General features: G+C 39.8%; 2 protein-coding genes across 5 annotated transcripts in view; both read right to left on the bottom strand.

Annotated features, from left to right (window-relative positions):
- rogdi (rogdi atypical leucine zipper) overlaps positions 1–7,064 on the bottom strand; it is a 35,514-nt gene extending 28,450 nt beyond the window's left edge. The window contains exons 1-3 of one of the 3 annotated variants that reach the window (XM_077618442.1): positions 6,570–7,064; positions 4,153–4,224; positions 280–362 (exon numbers count right to left, since the gene is read on the bottom strand). In XM_077618442.1, coding sequence (XP_077474568.1) covers positions 280–362; positions 4,153–4,224; positions 6,570–6,644 — 230 coding nt within the window. In that variant the 5' untranslated portion in view covers positions 6,645–7,064. The remainder of the gene's footprint in view (positions 1–279; positions 363–4,152; positions 4,225–6,569) is intronic. The other 2 variants (XM_077618443.1, XM_077618441.1) reach the window with 2 other exon arrangements.
- A 1,818-nt stretch (positions 7,065–8,882) lies between these two features.
- glyr1 (glyoxylate reductase 1 homolog (Arabidopsis)) overlaps positions 8,883–27,729 on the bottom strand; it is a 38,772-nt gene continuing 19,925 nt past the window's right edge. For both annotated transcript variants that reach the window (XM_077618183.1, XM_077618182.1), the window contains 11 exons: positions 23,693–23,746; positions 22,018–22,077; positions 21,504–21,554; positions 21,348–21,421; positions 20,170–20,269; positions 19,397–19,507; positions 19,223–19,324; positions 17,753–17,915; positions 13,601–13,780; positions 13,013–13,137; positions 8,883–10,604 (listed from right to left, as the gene is read on the bottom strand). In XM_077618183.1, the coding sequence (XP_077474309.1) occupies positions 10,530–10,604; positions 13,013–13,137; positions 13,601–13,780; positions 17,753–17,915; positions 19,223–19,324; positions 19,397–19,507; positions 20,170–20,269; positions 21,348–21,421; positions 21,504–21,554; positions 22,018–22,077; positions 23,693–23,746 (1,095 nt within the window). In that variant the 3' untranslated portion in view covers positions 8,883–10,529. The remainder of the gene's footprint in view (positions 10,605–13,012; positions 13,138–13,600; positions 13,781–17,752; positions 17,916–19,222; positions 19,325–19,396; positions 19,508–20,169; positions 20,270–21,347; positions 21,422–21,503; positions 21,555–22,017; positions 22,078–23,692; positions 23,747–27,729) is intronic.

Below are 27,729 nucleotides of genomic sequence, written 5' to 3' on the forward strand. Positions count from 1 at the left end.
AAATACGGCGTATATGCGAGTAAATACGGTAAATGAGGCAAAATAACATGCCTTTTCTCCCGAATATATTGTTATAATCATTTGTTTCAGATTTAATGTAATTATTTTCTGCATAAAAATTGAAGTTGGTGTTCAAAAAGTATTTTTTCAAACTAGAGTTTTGAAAAAAGAGGGGGTCGTCTTATAATCAGGATCGTCTTATATTTGGGCCAATGCGGTAATACTGTCCCATCACACACGAAAATATGAATCATTAAAAGAAATGGTATATGGCATTACGTTGAACTGCCAAGAATGAAGTTTTCCTGTTTGAGCTGACTCTCCAGGCCAGGCGTTGGCATTGCGAAACGTCTCGAAGCCTCCTGTTAAGGAGGAAAACCAAATGGAGACATTAGGAGAGTGATACAAGTTGCAGTTACTGTTCACAAAAGACCATTAAATTTAATACATTTTGACTTTTGGCCTGTACCATCCAAGTGTCAATGAAGTAATGGTTAATCTTTGACTCCTAAATCTGACTTGTATAACATGTGAACAGGTGTGAATTCCACAACAAATATCTAGAACTCACAGAAATGTAGATTTATGACTTCCTTCCCCCTAAAAATAGCAATCTATTAGAAGTGGACACAAAGGTTTGTGATCTTAACAAAACTTTCTAGCAAATGTGTTTTTGTCTTTTTTCCATTTCCATTTGACATACATGTATTGTAAACTTGTATTATAGTTGTATTCATATTTATTCAGCAAACATAAAACAGGAATCCGGAGTTAATGTTGTGATGCTAACTCAGTCTTGTTTGTGTGTCATATGAGAAGATGCCTGGGCAAAGTTGAATTGTGCAAATTTAGTTATATGCTGTTGGTGTTAGGTTCTGGAGCCTCATGCGGTTCTTTAGCGCTGCCCTCGTGCCTCCCTGGAGCTTTTTCAAAAATATTTGAAAATCTGTAGGAGACTTTTTGTAGGAGGACAAACATGACACAAACATTTTTAACATTTTACAATGCTGGAAGAATGTCTAGAATATTACATTTCAACATTTCTGCCAACAAAGATTTGCATCTTAGCCTGTGACATACGTTTCTATCAGCAGGGTGGGATGCTAGGCAGGTGCCTGTTGTAAACAAACCGGCGACTGTGTGATGGGCCTTGTAACCCCAGGGGAAAAAGAGAAAAATAACTCAGGAAAAGAGGATTCAACATTTCTTGGACCTAATCATTTGCATTCATTGCCAATGGGAAGGGTAGTCTGAAATTCACTTTGTAGCGAGAAGTTGTCAAATAACAAAAGGAGTCATGTACAAAGACATTTCTAGGTAAGGCCCACTACATTTGCATCCGTGTACCCAGTGGGGAAAGAGAGGAAAAAGTCCGGTTGCATTACTTCTGCAGAAATCAGAGGGAGACCTGGGCGCAGGGCCAGAAAAAAAAGTAATTTGTTTTGCCAAGTAAATCAATTTTAATTTTAGCCGTAAAAGTAATTATTGAAAATTATTGCAATATATTTCAACAATCACTATTAAATATTTAGCTCGTTTAAAAATAAATCGATGTTTAACTCACTAAGTTAAAAAAGGTGTTTTGCGATTAACTGTATGTTTAGCGCTTTGCGTCGTTTAAAATCCGTAAAAAAATTGAAAGATCGACATCAGATTCTGATAGCCATCGTCCCACTAACCATTAAATTATTCTCATACCGAGTCCAAGCAGTCAGGGTTGTAGCCCCAAAGTTCCCATCCCAAATCAAGAAGAAAATTGCATTTTTTGGATTTGCAATCGTGAGGCTATGCTGAAAAAACATTCGATATTTGAAGTCAGAAATAATGAACGACGTTTTCATAAATTGGGCGCGACTGGGCTTCTCCATGCCGAAGTGACGTCTCTTTAGTAGGCTTTGGCCTTAGGGCATCTCGGACTCTCCAGACGATAAATTACCAGCATTTCAACGTGGTTGGGAAAACGCATGAGCCAATCAATAAGCCCCCACCTGTATTTTCCCACCTATAGAACACATTGCCTGAAAGGGCGCCATCTCAATTGCGGGTGTATTTTCAGTTTTTTCTCAATAGAAAAGGTGCTTCGTTTCAAAGGATGCACTGCTATGATTGGCTAGCATGACACACATGTTAGCATGCATGTTACAAGTATGTTTTAAAAAAGGCAACAGGAGCAAAACTGAGTTTGATTTTGTTTTATTGAAGTAATGGGTGTTCGCGAAAATACGCGTTAAAGTATTCAAACATCTACAAATCTGTCAAGGTTCTCATCTTCTGTATCCGACATAAAGAGTTCAGCCGAGTGGGCGAGTTCGCCAACAATGCTGAGTTCCATCTCATTGTCAGGGTCCGAGTTGTCACAGTGGGGTTTCGGAATAGTGATTCCATCTTTGACGGAAGCTCAAACTACAGCACCCGCTGGCACTTTGGCCCAGGCATCGACAATCCATTCCAAATCGTCACGTAACTCGTGCGACGCTGCCTGTCCGTCTTTGTATGGAACTACTACTATGTTGGCCATCCGACATTCGACGTCCGCAAAGCTGTTTGTCCTCGCTGTTAAAATGTGTTCGATCCATGGCTTCAGTCCATTTTCTAACCATTCACACTCATATTCTGTTGTCATTCACATCAGGCATTTCCTCTGTATAGATATAATGTGCTGTTTCTTTGAGTATTGAGAGTGTTTTTGAGGCTTCAAAGCACTATGAGCACACGGAAGTCAAATGACTAGCCACTCGTCTGGGATGTTTTGAAAGGATTTACCGTAATCCTTGGAATACGCGGAGATGCTATTTTTAGGGTGAACGTCCGCTGGGTTGATCGCAATAAGTAGTGTGTCGGCAAGAAATGAAACCAGTCAGTCAAGCGGTCAGGGTCATACAAAATTTTGAATTTAGCCCATGGACAAATTTTTTTAGACATTTAAGTGCGCCCTATAGGTGTGAAAATACGGTAACTGCTTTGCGATCACGCGGATTATGCATGCTGGCGTGTGCGTGCACTGCACACTCAGCATTTGAAACTTTCAATATGGTTCACAGTTTGAACAAAATTGACCATGGAACATGGCAATCGTCTTTACAGTTTCATGTCCGTGACAAAAGCATATTTGTACCAAAAAAGAAACGTCGATCACAACTCATCAACATCTTGCTTGAGCGCCGAAAACCTCTCGCAAATTATCCAATGCCTCTTGAATCTGACAAAAAAGACTTGATTACAGCTCCTGTTGTTTTTCATTTGAATTAAGAGGGGAACTATTTTCACCGAGTACAGTACTTAAAGTATTTACATATAGATTATATTAAGATATTAATACATTAGTCTTTTCATGTGCTTATTAATGTAATATTTAATAAATACACTTTGATAATTGTACTTTTGTACTTGTATTTCGGTAGAGGCACGAAAACATGTAATACGGTGGTAATAATAGGAGCGAACCTACTTCGCATTTGTGGAGTATGGAATGTATTCTTTATACTTTTATTTAGTGTAGTCATTAGAATAGAATTTTGCATAGACGTGGCCTTGTGGAAATTTCCAGCAATGGCACCTATGGGTTAGGGGCGCGTCATCTACTATGACACCGCCCAGTTCTTTGTTCATGTTTTCCCGCCTAAAGTTTGTACCACCACCCGTTTCTATGTCACGATCTTTGTCAATAAAGTGAGCTGAGCTGTGGGGGGTTGGCAGGGATTCAAGCTGGTCAGGCGGGAAGATAGACACATCTTCCAGGGAGACAACAGTTGGAACCTTCACGAGGTGTCTCCCGAGAGGCCGCCCGTCGCGGCCTGCGAATCCAACAAAACCACCCAGAGCTGCCACCCAGGAACGTGGCGCCCTACGTTTTTCATCCAGCCGGAGATATTCGCACTGCCCCACACCTCCGGCTACCCCCTGGATGAACTAATCCGCGTTCCAGTGACAGCTCTAGCGCTGCTGAGGGTAATCCTCAGGCGCCTGAGGTGACCCAACAACAACAACAACAACAACAACAACAACACATCTTCCAGCCCTAGCCTCTTTTGTCCCTCCTTCAGCTGAAGCTAGAAAATCTCATCATTGCTGCCTCTGTGTGCTTCCTCTGATTCGAAGTTATTGAATGTATATGGATAGGATCCAACAGCGTTATTCGAGGGATTACTGTACCTTGAGGACATCCTGAAGCTGTTTCAGAACCGCATGCACTTCTTCTTTAAGCAGCCAGTTGAATTCTTCCTCCTACCAAAAATTTAAACAGACATACGTAAACAGCAAACTAGTACCTAGTGGTACCTCCACTTATGACTTACTAATTATTTACGAAACACTATGCAAATGACCGTTGCAAAATACGTCATTCATTTTAACACATTAATAAATCATCTTATCATTTTCTTTCGTTTTTGTGTCTCTCACATCTTTTATACAAAGTGGGTGACTTTGATCATTTTAAAAGGATTAGTAGTTTTTTTGAGGACCGAATTTATATATGAAGTACTGCTCTAGTTACGAAAAATTCAAGTTACAAAAATAGTTCTGGAACCAATCAAATTTGTAAATAGAGGTAGGACTGCACAGAAATATTTCAATCTGTGAAAGAGTTTTCACGGGAGAACCATTCAAAAATACATTGCTACTGGGTGGACAATGGCTCTTCTCGTCACAGTAATTGCCGACCAATCCATATTAACCCAGAGTTTGACGTAGTAGTCGAGAGAAAAGCAAAATCATTGTTTCCCCTCAAAAAAGCTTTGTGTTGGAAGTTACCTCCACAAATCAACAGCAAAAATTCTAAAGGTCTGCAATACTATAAGTTGAATTTAATGCTTTTAGTGTCATTATACAAGTATAATGAGATTTAAAGCTTTCACTGCGAAGTGCACAAATAACAACAACAGAATCAATAAATAAGTAATAAATAATAAATAAATAAGTAGTCATCTTTGTTGACTAATTATTCAAAATGAGACTTTTTTCACAAAATCAATGTTTGAAGAATTGATATTATAAAAATATATACGGTGGCCCGGTGACCCAGTGGTTACCGCGCCGGCCTCACAGTTCTGAGATTGAGCATTGGATCCAAGGAAAAAGACCTTCCTGTATGGAGTTTGCATGTTCGCCCCCAGCTTGCATGGGTTTTCTCCAGGTAGTCCGGTTTCGTCCCACATCCCAAAACATGCAGGATGGTCCCCTAGCTATGTGTGTGTGTGTGTGTGAATGGTTGCTTGTCTTCTTGTGCCCTGCGATTGGCTGGGCACCGATTCGGGGTGTCCCCCCAACTGGTGCCTGGTATAGGTTGCAGCAGCCTTTATGGCCCTTGTGAGGATAAGCAGTTTGGGGACTGAATGAATGAAATACATGCCAGCAAAAAATAGATTTAAAAAATGTACACAAATGTCAACTAGTTAGTTTAATTTAAACAAGTACTATATTGGACAGAGATCCTTTAACAGCCATGTAGTGTTAACAGTCACAATATAAATATTTTGTTCTCAAGAAAAAAAAAGTCATTGTTATTAATCAATTTTGTAATTATGTCAAAATAATTATTCGTCCCCAAAATGCTCACACATAGGTAATAATATTCAAATAATGGTCCAGCTTGTAACCTTTTATCTTACAGAAAATCCCTCATTACGACAAAATTATTGAGTGACTAAACTCTTACTTGAAGGGCAGCCCCGCAGCTGAGTGGTTAGCGCGTCAGCCTCACAGTGGGGGATCTGGGTTCAAAACTAGGCCGGTCCACCTTTGTGGAGTTTGCATTTCTCCCTTAGACTGCGTGGTTGTTCTCCGGATACTCCGGTTTCCTCCCACATTCCAAAGATATGCATGGTAGGCTGGCTGATTGGACACTCTAAATTGCCCCTAGGTGTGAGTGTGAATGGTTGTTTGTCGCCCTGCGATTGGCTGCCCACCAATTCAGGGTGTCCCCCGCCTCTGGCCCGAAGTCAGCTGGGATAGGCTCCAGCACCCCCCAGGATCCCAGTGAGGATAAAGCAGTTCAGAAAATGAGATGAGAGAAGTTTTAATCGCACATTCAATCAATGTGTTTCTTTACCCAATCTTATACATTTGGAGAACCTTTAAATGATATATTTTAAATGCTAATATGATCATTTTAATTGCAGCGCGTGTAATCACAGCTATTAGTTGCCGCTCCTATCATTATATTTTAATGCAATTGGAGGAGTTTCTCCTGAGAGTGAAATAATGACCTTTCTGGTTTGTTTTTAATAAGTGTGGGTCGTATCTGGACAATTTGCACAGATGTTTGGTTCGGCCGGGCCTGACGCCAGCATACTATGACACAAATACCTGACTGTGTAAACCTTGCCTGCATTCTATTCTCGTCCTGAGTCCCGAATAGATTCTCACGGTGACAGGTTATAAGAGCATGCAAATGTATCACTACTCATTTGGCTAAACGGCAGAGATGCTGAACTCAAGGTTCAGACCTATTTTTGTTTTGGTTTTTTGGTTTGTTTGTTTTTTAGAAAATGGGGGAAACCTTTGAATGGGGATGCGTTACGGAGCTAGCTTCTCTTCCCTGCAGACTGACAGAAGACACACGTTCTTACCAGCACTGCTCTCTCCACTTGACTAGCAGCCGACATCGTGGGTAGCTCCGACAAAGATCTCTGATGATTGAGCATTTTGAGCAGTAAACAAAGACAAAGCGTAAATAAGCACCTGATACCAAACGACCCGACGTGTCCGCTCCCGTGGTAACGTTTGCTGCCTAGCTTAGCAGATGAGACGATCCCTTTACGGCCAGTGAGAACGCTCAGTTGTCAAATGGAACTCACACGCTTAAAAAGGGACGGCTTGACGCACAATGCATGCTCACACTAAATGATGCACTATGTAATTGTAAACATCATAATGTGAAAAAATATTCAGCTAAATGTATTTCGTTTCAAAATTTGAAACCTACAACAATTTTCGCCAATTTATATTACCCGGACCATCTGTGGACACAAGCTGCTGTTTTGAATGTTACTATACACAACAAGAATGCAGAACATCTGTACGGCAGCTCTCTCTCTCTCTCTCTCTCTCTCTCTCTAATTAATACCACGCATGACAAACACTTAAAAGAAATGAAACCAGTCATGAAATTGCACAGTGCCTTGAATGCACCAGTATTTTGGTCACACGTTCCGAATTAGATGGCTCCGCCCACTATCCTTCTTCGGAAGACTTCTGCAGATCGCGAGCCTTCTGTTGCAGGTTTTTAGGCCTTAACTCTCATCTCATTTTCTGAACCGCTTTATCCTCACTAGGGGCGCGGGGGATGCTGGAGCCTATCTCAGCTGACTTCGGGCCAGAGGTGGGGGTCACCCTCAATTGGTGGCCAGCCAATCGCAGGGCACAAGGAGACAAACAACCATTCACAATCACACTCATACCTATTAGACAAGCAGTGATATTTGAGAAGCGAAATTAAGATTATTTTAGCGCACCGTCATACGGTTTGCCGAGGGAGCTTGGTGCACGCATTGGCGCATCTGTGTCGCTGGACCCATCACTAGTATTTGGTATTGAGTTCCAGGTATGTGAGGCACGAACAGAGAAGAAGATTTTTTGGCTAAATGCAATCTTTCTGAAAGGAACAACTCAGTCACCTCTAGAGCCAGCTGTAGTGTTCTGTTGGGAAAAAAAATCTGCAAATTCTTGCAGTGGAGAAGCTTTGTGTTCTTCACCATGTTCAACTGTTTGTCGAGGTTTTGAACAAAATATATGAAACACAATTGTGTCAAGTGTTATATTCTCACCATGACATAAGTGGAGGCACATAAATATAAGCCACATAGTCTTTGCATGATGAGGACAGAATAAAGCTGTTACAAAACACTGTTTTACAGACAATAAGTTGCATTTTTATTTCATTTTAGTTTTACATTGGTGGTGGATGTCATACCTAAACTATAGCAGAAAGTAGTTTTGTTTCCAAGACCAAGATACAAGGCGGTGTTCTTCTTTCGTGATACGGCCAAAGTAGTAGCTTCCACACAGACGTAACAATCCTCTTTGCCAAATCAAAAGCCTTTGTCATCATACACAGCTGCGTATAACGAAATTGCCGTATTACTACTCAAAGTGATGGAATACGTCTTACTAATGTTAGCCTCGTCCTTCTTGATAAAGGAAATGGTAGTCATTTACTCACAAAATTTAACAAAATGGCAACGTATAAGTGTTCCCTTTCTTTGCCATATTGAGAACTTGCACTGTCCCTACAACTGTCTTCATTCTGCCTTGTCATTTAGGCATAGAAATATTCATGGTTGTGAGGGAGATTGGGCATGAGATTGAGAACAGTCGGAAAACACAACTTCAACATTAAAACCCGACTCGTTACAATCTCTTAGCCTGACTGAGTGCGTAGAGATGCCTATACTTTGGACACTAATTGAGCGCGGAGGGGTAAAATGCATCTTATAGAGCACAGGTGTCAAACTGATTCCAGAAAGAGCCAAGGGGTTGCAGGGGCGCCTCCCTACTGAACGAGCGCAGACAGTTGGCCAATGAGGAGGTCTGCTGGAAGAAGCAGCACCTGACAGATTGGTGAAAAGGTGTCATCTTGGTGGGTTGGAACGAAAACCTGCACCCACTCAACCCTTTCTTGAACGAGTTTGACACCTATGTTATAGAGGTATAGTATGCTGTAAAATATATCTTAAAAGGCACAATGAGCTATAGATCAAGCTTGTTTTAGTGTTCATACAAAATGAACATTCTATGACGTTTGTTCTGTTTAAATTTTATCAAGTGCAATCCCCCCCAAATTTGACGTATACTCCAGTGCGGCATAAGAGAAGAAAAGAGAACGAGATAAAAAGCAAGAGAAACCGAGAGAATCCAAGTGGCAACATTAAGGAAACCAATACTTTGTCAGTAATGAGGATTGGATTTATTCAACACCATAAAAGCTTTTATTTTCACATGTACACACAATCATAAATAACCCAAGTCTCCGTAGGTTGGTTTTATCATTAAACTATTCAAAAAAGAAAAAATGGCATGAGAATGAATCCAAATAAAAATGTATAATTCTACAGCATTAGGGCAAACCAAAGAGTAACAAATTGTTTAAACTAGTGATTGAAAATACAAAATTATTTGTACTCAAACTCATGGTGCTACTTACATCTCTTGTAAAACATGCTCAGTGTGGGGAACTAAAATGCAAAATCCTCAAAAATGAAAATTTACCCCATGGTATGCTATATTATTTTCTTTTGACATTCACAGCAAAATCTAATTCTTTCACACAAAAAAAGCGAACTGTACAACAGAACATGGTGTCTACTAAGGCAAGAAATGATATACACTTTTCTGATTAATTCAGCAATCTCTGGTTTTGATGCCTGCACTGGCATTAATTTTTTTGTACGTCATTTCTTGCTGTTGTTTTTAACTGACGTAAGAGAAACGACAATACATTTTGAACCCAAATGTCTAATGTGTAACAAACGGTACCAAACTAGTGATTTGAGCAAAGCGTGTGAGCTTTACGGAGAGTGAACTGAAGAATGACATAAGAGAAAAGTTTGCTGCTTTGAATGTTCAATTTATTCTGCAGCTTCAGTCAGTGAAACATTTCTCAGTCATAAAAAAAACTATTCACCATGTTTAGTTTTATTTTCATTTGTCCACTCAAGCTTATCCCAATGTTGCCTTGTGGAACACACCCTGTATGTAGTACTACAGTATCCCCATTTCTAGAGATCACAAAAAAAAGTTGATGGGGGGGGCTTCCAATTTTTGACCAGGTTAAAATATAACTCAATAGTGGATTTCACTCAATCCGGGACAATATAGATATATTAAAACAAATAAGAAACTGAGAAATTCAGACTGAATTAAAAAAAACAATGTGGAAATATGACGTTTTCATAAGAATGTCTATTTCTTACTGCATTTTAAGGCTGCTGTTCTTATAACTGGTTAGGAAATGAAATAAACCTCTACGTTTAGGTCACGTAAGAGGACTTCACAAATAAATAAATTCACCGAAAGATTTGAGGGAGGTTTATATTATTAAGGCAATGCAGTGTTCTACTTTCCCTCTCTTGGAATTTTAGATATTTAAAGAAAAGAGTAAAAGGAAAAAAAAACTCAAATCAACTAATTTGTACATAAAAAGTATTTGGAGTTATGCATTCTGCACCTGACAACAATCAATGGGGGACTGGAAAACGTGCTCTTCAGTGGTTCTGAACGCGAAATTTTAGTCCTCACAAACATCATACAACACTAGTCTGATGACAGAAGTATTATAAGTTTGCAGTAGTACAACCTTGGTTAGAGCAGTACACAAACATCTTCCTCTTAATTTAGTCAGTGCAATGTTCATTTGTTTTCCTATAATGAAGAAATTGCAATCCCATCAGTTGTGTGCATATAACAAAGCAGGTGTAAAAAATGGAATAACTGTGAAATAAAACTAGACTTAAAAGTATAAAACTTGTTACATCAAGAGGAGGGAACAATGAACGATTAATGATGTTGTGGTCCAGACAGTAAGTCACAACTCAATGAATGTAGGCTCTGTAGACTGCAGAAATATCATTGTCTGACTGGTCCAGTGCCTTAGCCCTCTTGTACACCTGCAGACAAACAAAGATCAGCTTTTTAAGCACAAAAGACAAGTAATACAAATTTGAAGGGGAACACATTTATTCATTTTTATATTTCTCACAAATTTCATACAAAATTGGGACACTGACCAATTTTAGTTGGTAGTTGTGTGAGGACCTTGGAACGAATTGAGATAATTTATATATAAAGTGCTGCTCTACTTGTGAAATTTTCAAGTTACAAAAAAAGTTCTGGAACCAATTAATTTCGTAAGTAGAAGTACAACTGTATGTGAGAGTAACTGCAGACGTCTGCATTTATGTTCAACATATTTTGAAATGTTCAACGGAAGTGCCACTTTTTGTGGGCTTTAAACTCAATGCAAGAAGTTGACCTGATCCCTTTACCCTCACAAAGCGTGATCGTTGCACATTTTTTTGTTTTTCATTGTTTTACAAATGCTGTAAACCAGCAAGTTTTTGTGTTTGAAGTGTCATAATTTAACCACAAAGATTGCGTTTTGAAGACTACAATAATTAAAATCAATGTAACAATGCCAATGCTCTACAATGTGCTCTGTAGATTTTTAAAATGTATTTTGTGCTGGAGTTTTAGATCTACGGTGTGTCGATGACCAATAAACCTCTCTCAATCGAACTATTGCCGCAGATGCAATCAAGGGGCTAAGTTTAAACATGCAATCTGTGCCGAGAGCACACAGCGATAAACCCCAGCCATGAAAATAACTACCCCTTTTCTTATCTTGCGATAAATGGATTCATTGCATATCACGACAGTCCTTTATACAGTATTTCTTGGGACAATTGAATTTCTCCATTGGTATGATCTTAAGAGCACTAATATTGGCGGTTCATTCAATGGACAAGGTACATTTTCAGTATCAGACTTTTAAAACAGATAGTTTTCATTCAGTTTTACATTTTTCTATGGATTTTTTTTTGGTAGTTTTAATACAGACGCTCCCCTACTTACGAACGAGTTAGGTTCCGAGCGATTGTTCATTAAGTTGAATTTGTTCGTAAGTTGCTCAGTGCTATATTTTGTATTATAATTTATGTTTAAGGCCTATATAAGTATATTGAAGGTTTATATAAGTGCATTTGTATGTTTAAGGCTTGTATAAGTAACACCCATTGGTTTGTACTGAAAAAAAAACATTTAATAAAATGGAGAGAATACATACAGTACTGTATACATACATTAGAGAGAGAGAGAGATTTACTAGAAACTGGCCGAAGGAAGCCATCTAATAACGATTGCACAGTTTTCTGCTTTTTTTTTTCATCATAAATGATGCGGTAGCACTGTATGGCATCATTCAATTGATTTGCAAACTTTGTGCAACGTTCAATATTTGGGTCCTGCTGCTCGATCTTTATGTTTATAAATGGTACTGACGGTCAAACGATTCAAGTTGTATTCCCGTGCAACGCTCACCACTTTCTCACGTGCATCAAGCTTCGTTATTATTGCCACTCATTTCAAATGAAATGGCTTGCCCCTCCCTCACTAGAGGCCTTTCGCTTTTCACCAACCATATTGAATAATGGATGCACGAGATATTTAATGATAAAAATTAAAAAGGTTCTTTGCGCACTGGAGATACGTTCACCCACTTCCGCACTGCAATGAACTGGGCAGAGGAAGGTGGATGCTGGATGATCTGAGCTCTCACAGCGGCAGCCGTCGGTATTAGCGGCGGAAAGAAGCACTACTCAGAAAAAGGCGCGCAATACAAAATCGAACGTACGAACATTTTTCGACATAAATGCAATTTGCAGACATGTTCGTATCTGCCGTTGTTCATAACTCGAATGTTCATAAGTAGGGGAGCGTCTGTAAAAATAGGCGATTAACAAAGATGGTCGATCAAGAAGCTTGCTCAAGAAATAAACAGTTCTCAAATTTTTGGTTGCTGAAGGGTGCAAACTAATTGAAAGTCATAGGAGAATGTCAACTGCGTGTGGTGGCGTGTTTCAGCCAGAAAAAAAGTGTACAAATAGGCTAAATAGTTTTAAGAAGGACGGACCGGTGTTAAGGATGGGCCTGGGAACTTCTCCCTCATCTCCCCTTAAAGGCCAGACCATTTTACCTCTTTGGTCCCAGGAAAGCGTTCACAAGAGACATAAAGTTTGACGATAAAGTCAAGTGTTGTAAGAGACTTGTTGAGAGATCAATCCATTTTTATTTTTACAGATTTTAGGAAATACGGTAGCTTGTGCACACACAAATGGGAAAAATGTATGAAAAAGTAAGGTTCTGTGTTCGAGGTCCTGATACCAAATGATTTACCTAATTTATTGAATGACCCTTATACTTATTCGGCAATTTCCAATAATTCAGAATAAGGGAGGGTAAACAGGAATACAAACAAAATCAAGTCTTGGTACCATCCAGACACCTCAAAAAGATTTACCTCATTTGCAGCTGCTGCCATCGGGGTGGGATGGTTCGCCATATCTCCCATAGAAATGGCTAGCCTTAAATCCTTCTGAATGTGCTTCAAATAGTAGTCTGGTTTGAAGTTGCCTTGTAGAATATCTAGACAAGGCAACAAGAATAAACATCTGGTTTACAATATTATGATATATATAGTTTTATGAGATTCATATTGTACAGAGAAAAGTTATTCAATTGCCTTTAAAAAGCAAAACTCCATTTTAGCAATATGCGAACATATGCCGTTATGTATAATGTCTCAAGACAGGGGTTTTCAAACCTTTTTTGCTCAAAGATCTACTTTTCAGGGAGTCACCCTCCTGCGATCCCCAGGCTCATGACAAAGGTCAGCAGTTATGTATGTTAACATAGCTCACAATGGACTCTATTGCAAAGTTTATCAAGTATGGGTATGGTGGTGAAAATACACTTCCGATTCATGCACTAGCTTACTGCATATATGCCAAATTCATCGTATCTTATTGTCGTGTTATCCACCAGTAGTACCTGGGTGGTCTACTGGTGGATAATGAGCTACATATTCAGCAACCTGTACTTTGCTTACTTTGGCATTTCTGGTCCACAAAGGTGCTTGCCATCTGGCCCTGGCATAGAATGTCAAGGAAGGTTTGCTGTGATTGGCCAGTAGCCTGGGCCAGAGTGAGTCCTTCTGCAATGGTGGCCATGAAGCTGCCTTGCACCATGTTGAGGATGAGCATCATTTTTGCTGCGTTCCCTGCTTCACCTTTAAAATAAACATGATTTTTTCTTTCAGAAAAAATATTGCAATAAACATCTTATGTTTTGGTCTTCTAAGGAGAGGAACTTGTAAGAATTGCAGCTAGGGTGAACTACAGTGGTAGCTCAACTTATGAAATTGGTCCCAAAAGTGGTTTCGTAATGTCATTTTTCTTAAGTAGAGATGCATTTTAGATGTAAAAGTCGTAATCAGTTTCAATACAACCAACTAAAACCTTTAAAATAATAAAAGTACCAAATTTGCATGAAATACGGACAAAACACAAAAAAGACAAAATAATCATTAAAATAAATAAAATATATGATAAAGCATTTTCTATTCTTGTTGATCCGACCATCTCTGCCTGTCCCTCACCCCCTCATGCACCCCACTCTGGAGGCTAACAAGGCCACAAATAAAGATAATAAAAACATGGCCCGGGGACGCCCTTTCTTAGCTGCAGGACTGTTTTTCCCGCACCATTTGGGAACTTTTTGAACACCACAACCTCCAGGACTACACGGACACTGTACTTTCCTACATCAAAAACTGCACGGACAACATCACTGTTAATAAACGGATACAGGTTTTTCCTAACCAAAAACCCTGGATGACCAGTGAGACACAGGCACTCATCAAATGCCGTAATACCACCTTCAGGTCGGGGGACAAGGTAAAATACAGCACTGCCAGAGCACAGCTGAAGAGAGGCATTAAAAAGGCCAAGGCAGCATATACAAGGAAAATCGAGGAACAGTTTACAGGAAATAAACCAAAGAAGATGTGGCAGGGAATACGACACATTACCAATTACAATGACAATAATGTGTCTGTTAACGCAGATGCCTCACTAGCAGAGGAACGGAACAGTTTCTTTGCCCCCTTTGAGACGGACAAATATGACCCAGTCTCAACACATCCACCACCACCCTGCAGCAGTACACTGAAGCTTCAGGAACATGAAGTGAGACAGGTAATGCGGACTGTGAACACCAGGAAGGCTGCTGGCCCCGACGGAGTACCTGGGAAGGTGCTCAAAGCCTGAGCTGACCAGCCGACTGGTGTTTTCACAAAGATTTTCAGTTGTTCCCTGCCACAATCCATCATTCCATCCTGCCTGAAATCATCCATCCCTGTCCCTAAAAAGCCAACCATTGACAGCCTGTTGCACTTACGCCTGTGATCATGAAGTGCTTTGAAAAGATCGCCCGCCATATCAGGGATACAATCCCTCCCTCAGTTGACCCTCACCGTTTTGCTTATAGAGCAAACAGGTCAACTGAGGACGCCATCACCGTAGCTCTACACACAGCACTGAGCCACCTGGAGCACCATGGGAACTACGTGAGGATGCTTTTCATTGACTATAGCTCAGGCTTCAACACTATAATGCCGGACATTCTGGCTGACAAACTCTCCCAGCTTGGACTATCCTCTTCCATCTGCTGCTGCATAAAGAACTTCTTAACCAACCAACCACTGTTAGACTTGGTCCCCACCTCTCTTCCTCCATTACACTGAGCACTGGCTCCCCTCAAGGCTGTGTACCGAGTCCTCTTCTGTACTCCCTGTACACCGACCTACCAGTCTAACTCCATAGTCAAATTTGCCAATGACACCACTGTGGTCCGACTCATCTCAGGTGGGGATGAGTCGGCCCACAGAGATGAGGTCAACAAACTGTCTTTGTGGTGCTTGGTGAACAATCTCACACTGAACACCACGAAAACTCAAGAAATAATCCTGGACTTTCGCAAACGCAGCACAGATCTGGCCCCACTCCTCATAAATGGAGTATATGTAGACAGGGTCCAGTCCTTCAAATTCCTGGGGGACCATGTCACGGATAAGCTCTCCTGGTCTACCAACACCACAGCAGTGGTGAAGAAGGCCCAGAAACGGCTCCATTTCCTGAGGGTACTCAGGAGGAACAATTTTGACACTAAGTTTCTGGTAACCTTCTATAGATCCACAGTGGAGAGCATCCTGGCATAATGCATTACAGTGTGGTACGGTGGAAGCACGCCAGCAGACAAAAAGGCCATGCAGAGAGTGATCAACACTGCCCAGAAGATTGTCTGCTGCTCTCGGCCCTCACTGGAAGACATTGCCAGCCCTCGCTACCTCAGCAGAGCCGGGAACATTGTCGGGGACCCATACCACACTGGTCACAACCTGTTCCAGCTGCTGCCTTCTGGCAGACGCTACAGGTCTCACAAAGCACCGATAAATAGGCTTAAGGACAGTTTTTTCCCAGCAGCCATCAATCCCTTCTGTGTAATGACTTAGTGACTTAATGACGTAGTGCGAAGAAAAGGCGTATGATGACAATCGATATTAAGATGCTACATGTCACATTTTAGTATTGAAGATCATAACGTCTAGATAGGCATTTGTTACTTTGTGAGTAGGTGGAGAATTAGAACAAGTAAAAAGACGTTTCTTCATTGTAATATCCTGTTTTGGTGTTTTTTCGGAGGTTGGGAACGGATTAATTTGTATTTAGGTTATTCCTATGGGAAAATTTTATTTGAGATAAGAGTAAATTGATATACGAGCTCGGTCCAGGAACGCATCTCAAGGTATTATTGATATTCACTGTTGCTACCAGAGGGCACTGTACCCCCAAATCAGTAAAACAAAATATAGCACACTCAAAACAAACATAACCATGCCATTAATTGAAAGCGGAAAAATTCAATTGTAAGATTTCTTTTAAATCGAAACACTGTTTAACCGATTACTCTTTGCAGCCATAATATACAGTCATACCTCTACTTACCAATGCCTCTAGGTACGACATTTTCAGGATAGGAAAGCTTATTATATGCAAATGAGTGCCTTGACATACGAAAAAGATCCAAGTTACGAAATCACCCAAAAAAGTAAATGCATTTCCTTAATCGTTATTTTAATTTGAAAATATTGTCGCGGGTGCATTGATTCTCACTTTATAACCTCGCTACACTCTACTGGGCTGTCATTGACTCTCTCACAACAACCACTATCCATGTTTCAAGATTCTCTCTTATGGACTTTTGACCGCCACTCGTTGTCACGGAATTCAGATGGTGTTTTTATGTTGAGTTTTTCCAAGTGTGGATAAAGCAGCTGCTTCTGTTTTTATCATCGTGCTTCCCAAGAAAATTACCAGTGCGAATGAAAAGAAGTGGTCAGCGATGATATTGACGAGTTGGTTGAGGTGCAAAAAAACGATCTCTCTAGAGTTAATGGAACACTCGACAATACGGGGATTAAAACGAGGAGGAAGCAGCGAGCATTGCAAAAGCAAAAATCAAAGAAGTGCTGGAGAAGTTTTCAAGAACTTTCTGTCCTCGTAGAAAAATAAAATTCCAAAGAAATCATAACGTTAATGTTTGAATTCTTAATGGTGCATTTATGAGGTGTGTTCATGTGTTCGTGTGGTTATCGTGTCTTGTTAGGGTTTCGGGTGGGTGTGTTTCCTTTTCGCCTCTTGTGTCCCTCCGGGCTTCCCTTCCTCCGCGGCGCAAGGGAAGCCCAGAGGGACATAAGAGGCAAAAAACAAACACATACACACACTGTGCTATCTCTCAGCCGTTAGCTTCCTCTTGTTCCCCTACGTTTCAACACGGATAGATTTTATATGCTTATTATTCATTTTAGGACATTAATAAATCATTTTCTTTTAATTCTCTCTCATTTTTGTGTTTCCTCACATCTTTCATAAAAAATTGGGAAACTTTGGCCAATTTTAAAATTTAAAGGGTTTAGTTGGTAGTTGTGTGAGGACCGTGGAATGAATGAAATAATTTACATATAAAGTACTGCTCTACTTACGACATTTTCAAGTTACAAAACAAGTTCTAGGACTAATTAACTTCGTAAGTAGAGGTACGGCTGTAACTAGTTTGTGCACTGCATTTATCCAATGTTACAGGAAAAATCTTAAATAGTAAAATTCAGGCAAAGGGAACCAGAGGGTTCCCCCTTATATACCCAAGAAGAAGGAAGTCTTTCCCATGGCCTGAAAGCAGCTACTGCAGTCCTCATAAACTGTTCGGTCCCCAGCTGCCAAGATGACCAACATTCCATCATTAGAAAGCTGTTGGCTTCCTGCCACTGGAGATTCCAGGAAACGTCCACCCCGGGAGGTGATCACCTGATAATACAATTCATACAAAAAATGGAATGCTACAATATTAAAATATGAAAACGTTACTTAGGTTTTATTTATATAGAATACCTCTACGAATGTTTCTACATATAAAATATTCAGTTACAAAAAATCCCTTTGTTCTAAAATATGAAAACAACCCTAGTTACAAAACATAAATACACTTCTGTATGTTTTTTTTTTTTAATTTGTCGTGGTAGGAGAGTTGCTTTCCCTTTTGCCCTTTGTGGAATAGTTTGCCCACCACTGGTTTAGTATTAAAGATCATGGAACAAATTCTATTAATTCAATGTAAAATATGCTTCTACTTACAAAAATTCCAAGTTACAAAACCAATTAATTTCAGAAGTAGAGGAACCACTGTATATTCTATAAAATGTTTATATGTCCTTGACCTGCCTTAGGACAAGGGGTGTGAAATATGCTAACCTCAACATATTTTCATTGACCCTTTGGGCTGACTTGTTGAGTAATGTTATAATCTAATAAATCAACTTAACATGTTTGTTCCTGAGGTTGTAAAGCAATATTCCTGATATTGTCACCAAGGGTGAGAGGTAAGATCAGGCCGAAAATTGCATATTTTATTTGTGACGACTCTGGGCTCCCGAGTGGGGAGAATTTATGATAACAAAGTAAAGCCTGTTTTATAAGGAAATCCAAGTTAAATAAGACTTTATAAACATTTACATATTTTATATAATAATATAGATGTTTGACCATTTCAACTGTTTAAATGCCTGCTCAGCGTCGAGGTGCTAGTCTTTTTGCTCTCGTATGAGAGCAAAGTGCCACATTGACCACATTCATCGAAGCCAACGCAAGTTTCTCTAGCATATTCAACAATCAATTTGAAGCTTTTCCAAAACTCACCTTATCATCTTTTCAGTTCTAATGTCTTTAGTTTATCCTTAACTTCTTGCTTCTCCAGCTTTAATATTATTGCGGAGGGGAAGAGAGGGCACCGTTCACGTGAGGTGTGCAGAGCATGGTCTGGCTCTGCAGCTCCACCTCCAATTGCAATTACATTACAGCGCTTATTTGTTTTTTCCCAAATTATTTATTTTATAACAAGTATTCCTTAGTTTAGTATCCACAAATCATTTTAGTATACATTTTTATAAACATTTTTTTTAAAGCAGCGAGAGACCACACATTGATTTAGTATACTTTTTTTTCATTGAGAGAAGCCCGGCCCGACCCGACAGTGATTGACATTTTAGGCCCGACCCGACCCGAAATTCGGGTCGGGTTCGGGTAAAAGATCTCACCTCTACCAAGAGTTAACACACCTGTGAGAGTTCTGTAATGGTCTGTGGGTCAACGGTACTCATCTCTACATAGCACTTGCCTGGCCTAATTCCTTGCAGCACTCCACTGGGACCCATAACCAACTGCATACAAACACAAAGACAATTATATCAGAAAAAAAGACGCATTGATTACCAATCCGGGGAAGCACTCACATCTCTGGCAGCTTTTGGGTCTGAGACACAAGAAAATGTGATATCGCACATTGAAACCACTTCAGCAGGAGTTCGGCCCAGCCTGGCCCCTTCTTGAATGAACAGGTCACACTGGAAACAAACAAATTCTTTGTTCATATTTTAGAAACTACAAAATATTTTACAATTTATCAATTTGATTCAAGGGATTCACACATTTGTGTTAACGATTATAGAAATAAATCGACTTAAGTGAAAAAAATAATTTGACAGCATTTTTTCTTCAAAACTTTGCAGAGACTAAACACTTTGGAGGATCACACGTGATTACGGAGGTGGCATTTGAGGTGCCTAATTTATTTAAGGTAAATACACTTGTTTTCATTCATTAGACATTCAAATCCAGTGTTCATTGTAAATGTAGTTTAAATCAATATAACAATACAATAACCTATGCAGTACTAAACAAAAATGGTGCTGCAAACAAATTGTAACAGTGCTTCAATACTAAGTACAACAAAATACATCGCAAAAAGGACTTTGGAAAACAACAAGAAAACTGAAATAGACTGTTGATAATCTGATCAAAAGTTTAAGACCATGGCTCAAACAAATTCTCCCCAAAAAATCTCCAAACCAGAACATGGATGCTAACGTATGTGTCATGCTAGCACGACCATTGTAGTCTGTCCATTGAGCCGAAGTGCCTTTTCCATGAGCAAAAAACTGACATTGAAACTGAAGCCGCGCCCTTTCGGTCGGTGCGCCCTATAGTCGTGAAAATACGGTAGTACCTTTTCTGCTGTGCGGTTCCAGACTGTGACAACATGACCCATTTTCAGCAAGTTGGAAACAATACCGCTGCCCATTAGCCCGAGACCAAGGAAGCCTATTCTGGAAGTAAAAGAAAAGAAAATCTGTTGAAACATAATAAAAACTTAATGGTTGTTGTAGGTATTCTCAAGTATGATGATCAATCTGACAAATTTCCCCACTCGCAAAAATGTCTACAACATGACGGACCGATTTGTAGGCATGACGTAAAAGTATGCATGGGCGATAAAACGATAACAGTAATTATAGTCAGATAATTTTTGTCAATAGGAATAATATGTTGGATAAAAGTCGGTAAATATAAGATGTAATTACAAAACCGAAACACCAAAAAGAACGAGGGCGCTGATACGACGTGAAAGCTAGTTCCAGACCAACGTTCGGTTGATGAAGATGGTGAGAAACAGCTGATCATTTAGGAGGGATGTAGAGACAGAGCGGCACACACATGAAAGTGCAACGTCTATAACACAGCAGAAATGAGTATTTATGAGATGCAGAACAACACTGAGCCTACCCACTAAAAGATTTAAGTGAAGTGGTGTACCCACTTTCATTGGCAGCAGTTTACACATTCATGTGTTTTGTGTTATTTTGAAGATACAATACATTTCTGTTATTATCAAGCTCTACAGTGACTACATAATATCAAAGGAATTTATTCAGTGTTGTCCCATGCAAATATATAATTTACAAAACTGCATAAATGCGGTTGATATATGCTTTTTTATACACTACAATTTGTAAAATTATTTTCCTCATTCCATTCCTTTAGAATTTAAATTTGACAAAAATCTCCACTGGAAACAAGAGGTTACTAATTTCTAGTTTTCTTTAAAATTCAAACTATATTCCATAGTATCTGAATAAAACAGCTGTCAAATTTAATGCAAGCATCCAGGACAGAGAAAGAATGAGCTTGTATTTTTTTAAACAATTGGTCAAAGCATGGGCTCAAAATCTGTAAAATTATTATATGAATCAAATAAATCATTGTTACCATCTTGACCACTAGGCACCAAACTATTCACGGTATGTGAACTTCGTGTTTTAAACAAGCATTGCTTAATATGGCTGCAACCTAAATTTGGATGTCATTAGGTTGAAAATCTGCCACTGCTTTGAGGTGTGTTAATACCTTTTATCTGTGGGTGTGATGCTGCCATTAATAGCTGTACTGTCTGCTGCTTGAATGGAGGTTGATGCACTCTCCTATAAAATCAAATGCAAACCACTGTCTTTAAACTTGAATTCAAACTTAAGTTTGATCTTTTGCGAAGTGTGTTAACTATACCTCTTCAATAATCTTCAAGCGCTTGCTTATAGGTTCCATGGACGAGGCAGGCTAAGGGAATAGAGGATAAAAATACAGTATATAAGTCAAAAATGACATGTGCACAAAGACTTCCCATTTTTAGAAGAATTACGTCAATAAAACATCAAATGTTCTACAAAGCATACTTAACTACATATAAAAAGTTGCTGTGTTATATAAAGCCGCTTAGTTCAAAAGGACGTGCACTGCCGGTTGCCAGGCTACCTGTCACCTTTCAATTCGGAATTACATTGACTTGAAATGGGAAGCCATCACACGAGCAGAGTAAAACTTGGCAGATGTGAACACAACTTTAAAGAGCAAGACAACACGTAGTATATAAATCACCTTCTTGTGAAATACGGATATTCAGAAACCCAAATGTACAAATCATACCAGAGAAAAATGTTTAAACAGAAAATGACAGCTAATTGGCACTACCATTTTGTGACATCAGATATAACCACATTCCTTTGTACTGGAGCTAACTTACGGAATGCCAGGCACGATGTGACAGAACACCAGAGAAGGCTGCGGGCTTATCATTTTTAGGCTGCGAGGAAAGATAAAATGGCAGATTAAGCTTCTAACAAAGATAGCACAAACGGTGAGTCTCAAATTATATGTTGTAAAGCCAAAGCGGACTGCAGAGTAACAGCCAGATCTGAAAAATCCAACCATTTTATTTTGCATCTTCATTAATAGAAGAATGATGAGTGCCTGTTGATCAGAACTCAGTGGCCAAGACATCCATGTGGGGGGCCCATCATTTACCATACTGACGTCTTATATTAAACAGTTTCATATCGATGGTAAATATAATGATGTTTGTGACTCTTGTCGATACAGCATTTGGAGACAATATTAGAGTAAAGTACGCTACCGCTAATAGACACAAAGACATGTATAAAAAGGAAAAAGAAAATTTAGCACATACTTTTCTTTACTAGAGATGCATGCTCTGTTGGCACTCTTCATCTTTCACATGGATGAAGGCAGTTTTACCAATTGAAACAAAGTCTTCCTTGGTGGGGCGTCTTTGTTCTCTCTTCTTTGTGCGTCAAAATTATTTTTGCACACAACTAAACGGGGCAAAAACTGCTGAACACCCATCTGTGGCTTCATTCAACAGGGTGCAGCCATAGATTTCTTTAACAGGTCCCCGCAAAGTGAAAGGAAATGTCTGGTGGAATACTGTATCTACCTTTCGTGCAGGCCAAAAGCCTAACTCTTTCACAAACCGGCAAGGGCTCCGATTTGTTTTTTGTCAGCCTATGCAGAATCGGTATATGAAACAACTACATATAAATGAGAACTCAGTTTGGTTCACAGTCCACATTCATGCCAACGAGATCTCATGTGGGCCATACCATTTTATTTTTGGCCCAAAAAGTTAACTTATTTGCCGCCATTGATGGCGCTCGACGTCTAATCCATTTTGATTGGAATGGGCGAACGAATGGGTATTACTGCCATTAGTTAAAACAGCTCTGACATTTAAACATCAGCAAGAGGCTATTTCACCAAGTTTCTGCAAATATTGGCTTTTATGGATGTTTTCTCAACTATTACACAAAAAATAAAAGTGCATTCATATTTTCAAATGGTTAAAAAAAACACTGGGATGCAACAATCAAGGGATTGCCTTCTTGAGTTTAAAGTCTTAAAATCAAGGGCCAACTTAAAATTCTCTGCTACCTGTCATAAACAAGCCTGCAGCTTGTTTGACATGATTAGTTTATAGCAGGGGTGACCAACTCTGTTCCTCGAAGGCCCTTATCCAGTCAGAGCTTCCTCCTCTAACACACCTGAATCAAATGATCAACACATGAGCAAGCGCACGAGAAGGTTCATAGCGATCCTGATAATTTGATGAAGGTGTGATGGTGGTCGGAGTCATGGGAAACAGACTGTATAGGGGACATCGAGGACCGGAGTTGGGCACCCCTGGTTTATACTGTGGGTCATCTGAAGCGACAAAACCATGTTTCCCTAGACTTGGCCTTAAGACTGTAAATCACAAAAGCAAGGGTTTAAATATTGAGTAAGGTAAAATGCTGTGCATTCAAAGAATAAAAAGGACATTTGTTTCATTTGACAGAAATATTTCCATTGTAAACATCTTTGAAATATAGACATTTGCCCAACCCTAGTGCATACCCTCTTACCTTCTCAGACTGGCTAAGCAAGAAGTGATGAAAATGTGGATCGTCCTTCAGAGGCTGTAACAGAACAAGGGGAAAAGTTGGACGGTTGGTTTAGAATGTGTCCACTTTGTAGCATACATAGTACAATTCAACATTGTCAAGGAAATAATTGCTCTCCGGTGATATTTCATTGACAATTTTATTGCTGGAGATCAAAATACAACTCTTTAATTTTCCATTATTTTCTCTAGCGCTGTTGATTCATTTAGGAAGAGGGAAGAATTGGAGGAAGTAAATTTCAGTACTTTTTTAATGGTGCGTAATACACATCCAATTAATGACACATCCTAGTTGGCTTTTCATCAGTTACTTCCGGGAGAAAAAAGCTCGAGTATGTTATGTTAGTCCAAAAATGGCAGCGCATGAGTTTTGCCATTTTCTGTTTAAACATTATTTCCTGGTTTGCATGTTTTTTTTCCCACATGAAGATGCATATATTCTTAACTTCACCTCTTCCTTGAATGCAGTGGTTCTTAACCTGGGTTCGATCGAACCCTAGGGGTTCGGTGAATTTGTCTCAGGGGTTCGTGGATCCTCTGCCGCGGAGGTCAAGTCACATCGACGTATCACGTCTATTCACGATAACATGCACCGCTTGACCCTCACTGGCTGCAGAAGATCACGTTACATTGCTTGGCCAACCAGCTGCTGAAGGGAATTTATATACAGAAAACCTGCGCCATTTCGCGGTTCAACTTTCGCAGCTTCACTACATCGCAGATTTTTTTTCCTGGGGATTTTTTTTTAGCTATTATTATTTTTAATTATTTTTTCAAGTTCATAAATACGTCAAAATCCACGCTGAAACGCGAAACCAGAAGCCAATCTCGGACTCAGCCGTGAAATTTTTATTTATTTTGAATAGGGGTGACCCTACTTCGCGGTTTTTCGATTAATGCGGCCATGTCTGGAACACATTAACCATGATATCCGGATTACTGTATCTTGAATTTGAAAAATAAATCATATATTTTACACTAAAGTAGGGTTCGGTGAATGCGCATATGAAACTGTTGGGGTTCGGTAGCGCCAACAAGGTTAAGAACCACTGCTTTAATGCCTTGCCCAGACTACACAATTTTTTGGGTCGTGCCCAGCATCAGATTAAACAACATTATGGCATGATGCCAGAATGTTTTTGAAGGAACATGTTGTCACACTACAAGACCAGAGTCTCCCTGTTCATTGCAAACTGCCACCAAGAACATGTTCCTAAATCTGACATTGTCGGGAGGTAGGACAAGTAATTGTTATTCAATTTAGGTCACACTGTATCGTATACCGTCATACCTCTACTTATGAATGCCTGTGTAGGTTAAGAAAGCCTTGTGACCGCCTCAACGTACGAAAAGGAGATTGAAGTTACGAAATCCCCCTTTAAAATGCATTTCCTGTATCCGTTATTTTATTTTATATTCTCCTGATAATGATTGCAGCCTGAATTACTTCCAGTTGGAGCCCCTCAGAACAACAACTTTGGATTGGATTGGATAACTTTATTCATCCCGTATTCGGGAAATTTCATTGTGACAGTAGCAAGAAAAGGCATAGTTATAAGTTAGACGGAACAGTCGCATAGGCCGCAGAACAACAAAGCAAAAGCACAAAGCAAATCAAAGTCAATGGGATCATTAAGAATCACCAAATCAAATCATTACGACAGAAAAGCAGCAAAAACACAAAACGAGCAAGAGTGGACGGAGCTACCGCGTTCTACTACTACTACTGCTACTTTCTTTTGACCACCGTTTTTTTGTCACGGTGTTCTTTATTTAAAATGATTGAAATTAATTTAATTAATAAGCGGGCCCATTATTCATCTAAAAACAGAAGTGGCGTGCGGTTTCTGATCTACCATTTCTTATCATTTTATTTCATTTTTGTCCGTTTCTCACATCTTTCATACAAAAGTGGGACACTGAACATTTTTAAGGGGTTTAATTTGTAGTATTTTGAGGTATGTTTTGTATACGTGAGGTGGAGGAACACAACTGTGTCCCAGTCCGGAGGGAACATCTAGGTTTCCCAATATGCTGGTGAAAAATGAGGCACAGTGACAGAGCGTGCAAGAGAAAGCATATGTCGGTTACGAAGTTACAATATTGGTCAATATGTATTCTCCAACAAATAGTAAAAACACAAAGGACGCATCACACTATACGGCATGACAACCAGAACTTCTGACATGCCAAACTTCCTGCGACGTAGTTGTGAGGTTTTCGATTTGCCAATTTAGCAGTTGGTATATGTCATGATACAGGGTCTCTTAAACCACCCTCAGGATAAAATCGGGCTAAAATTGTGTAGTTTGAGTCAGCGTGACACCTGTATAAAATTTAGGCCACTTAAAGATAAAATGCATGATTTTCAAATGCTCAAGTCAGATTGCTCAGATTAGACAAATGATCAGGAATTACATAAATGAATTGAGAAGATCATGAAACACAAATGTAATATAAAACTCAAGTAAAAAGTAGTAAATATTTGGATATATTTGTTTCACAGTGAACAGGGGTGCACAGAACATAACCAGTCAGTGCTCAATACCTATAACTGAGCCTCAGTTCAGACCGCAAATCTCATTCACCTAGAGTCCTCTAGCTCTGGAGTGCTCATTACATCGATCGACTAGTCAATCACCAAGGTGCTACTGGTAAATTGTCTTAGAGTAAGATTTGATCTAGTCTGTTAGTTTCCTTCGGGCCTGAACATTGTCTTGTATGTACCACAACATCATAATGGGCCCACCACAATACTCACACTTAACTTAAACATTCATATCTGACTCAATTAAAACTGTCAAGGTTTCATCAGGAACTAAGCGTGGTGATTAGCGCCTGAGCTAATATTTACGACCTGCATCACAGCTGCTTGTTAAGTCTTCCCTTTAATGTGGAACACTTTCATTTCGACTCCCTTTGATGGTAATCAGCATCTGAGCTGCCACTCCGGGGACCTAAGTGAGGAAGGTCCAACCCCCACAGGAAGGTTGGCTCCTTGAAAAGGAGATCTCAGAACAAAAAGTGTGAGCAACCCTGCTCTTGCTGATCGCAGCAATGAACTAAGTATGATATAGATTTGGGCTTTTCTGTCTCTAGAGACAAATTTCATTAGCAATCCATATGAAAATATCCAGCATTGCTTTATTAGCATTTGCAGCAACCTAGAATGAGCAGAGCAAATATAGGGTCCTTGAAATGTAAGGACCAAATAAAGTTCACATATATTATCGTTAATAGCAACTAGTTAAAAAACATTTAACATTTATGTACCGTATTTTCACGCCTATTTAGCGCATCGTTTCTTACGCCGCAGTGTCAGTAACGAGTGCTATTTCTGTATAACAAATCGTAGCGTAAGAAGCCCGGCACTGCCTGCCACTTTTTGTGAAGCTGTGTTCGCCAGCGATCATCCACTGCTCCCACGCCGCTCGTAACTTTGATTTGAAAGCCCGGTTGATGCCGATGTCCAGCGGCTGTAATTCTTCGGTCAAGCCTCCGGGAATGACGGCAAGCTCCAAGTATACGTCACGTAACCAGTCTCGGCGGCGCTCGTGACGTATATGACGGCTCGCCGTCTGTTTTGATTTGCGACTCCATGCGTGCTCATCTCACAGCAACGGTTAAAAACCAGATCATGAAAATGAACTCAGAGCTTGCCGTCATTCCCGGAGGCTTGACCAAAGAATTACAGCCGCTGGACATCGGCATCAACCGGGCTTTCAAATCAAATTTACGAGCGGCGTGGGAGCAGTGGATGATCGCTGGCGAACACAGCTTCACGAAAAGTGGCAGGCAGCGCCGGGCTTCTTACGCTATGATTTGTCAATGGATCGTTGCCGCCTGGCCGAACGTGTCTGCTTGCACGGTTGTTCGAGCTTTTGCCAAAGCCGGCATAATTTCTAAGGAGCCACATGGAAATGACGGTGACTCTGAGAATGAGGAGGGGGGGGGGGCTATTTGGAAGGCTCGTTTGGGTAATTGTTTAATTCTGACACA

Source organism: Stigmatopora argus, chromosome 14 (assembly GCF_051989625.1).
Source record: "Stigmatopora argus isolate UIUO_Sarg chromosome 14, RoL_Sarg_1.0, whole genome shotgun sequence".
NCBI lineage: Eukaryota > Metazoa > Chordata > Actinopteri > Syngnathiformes > Syngnathidae > Stigmatopora > Stigmatopora argus.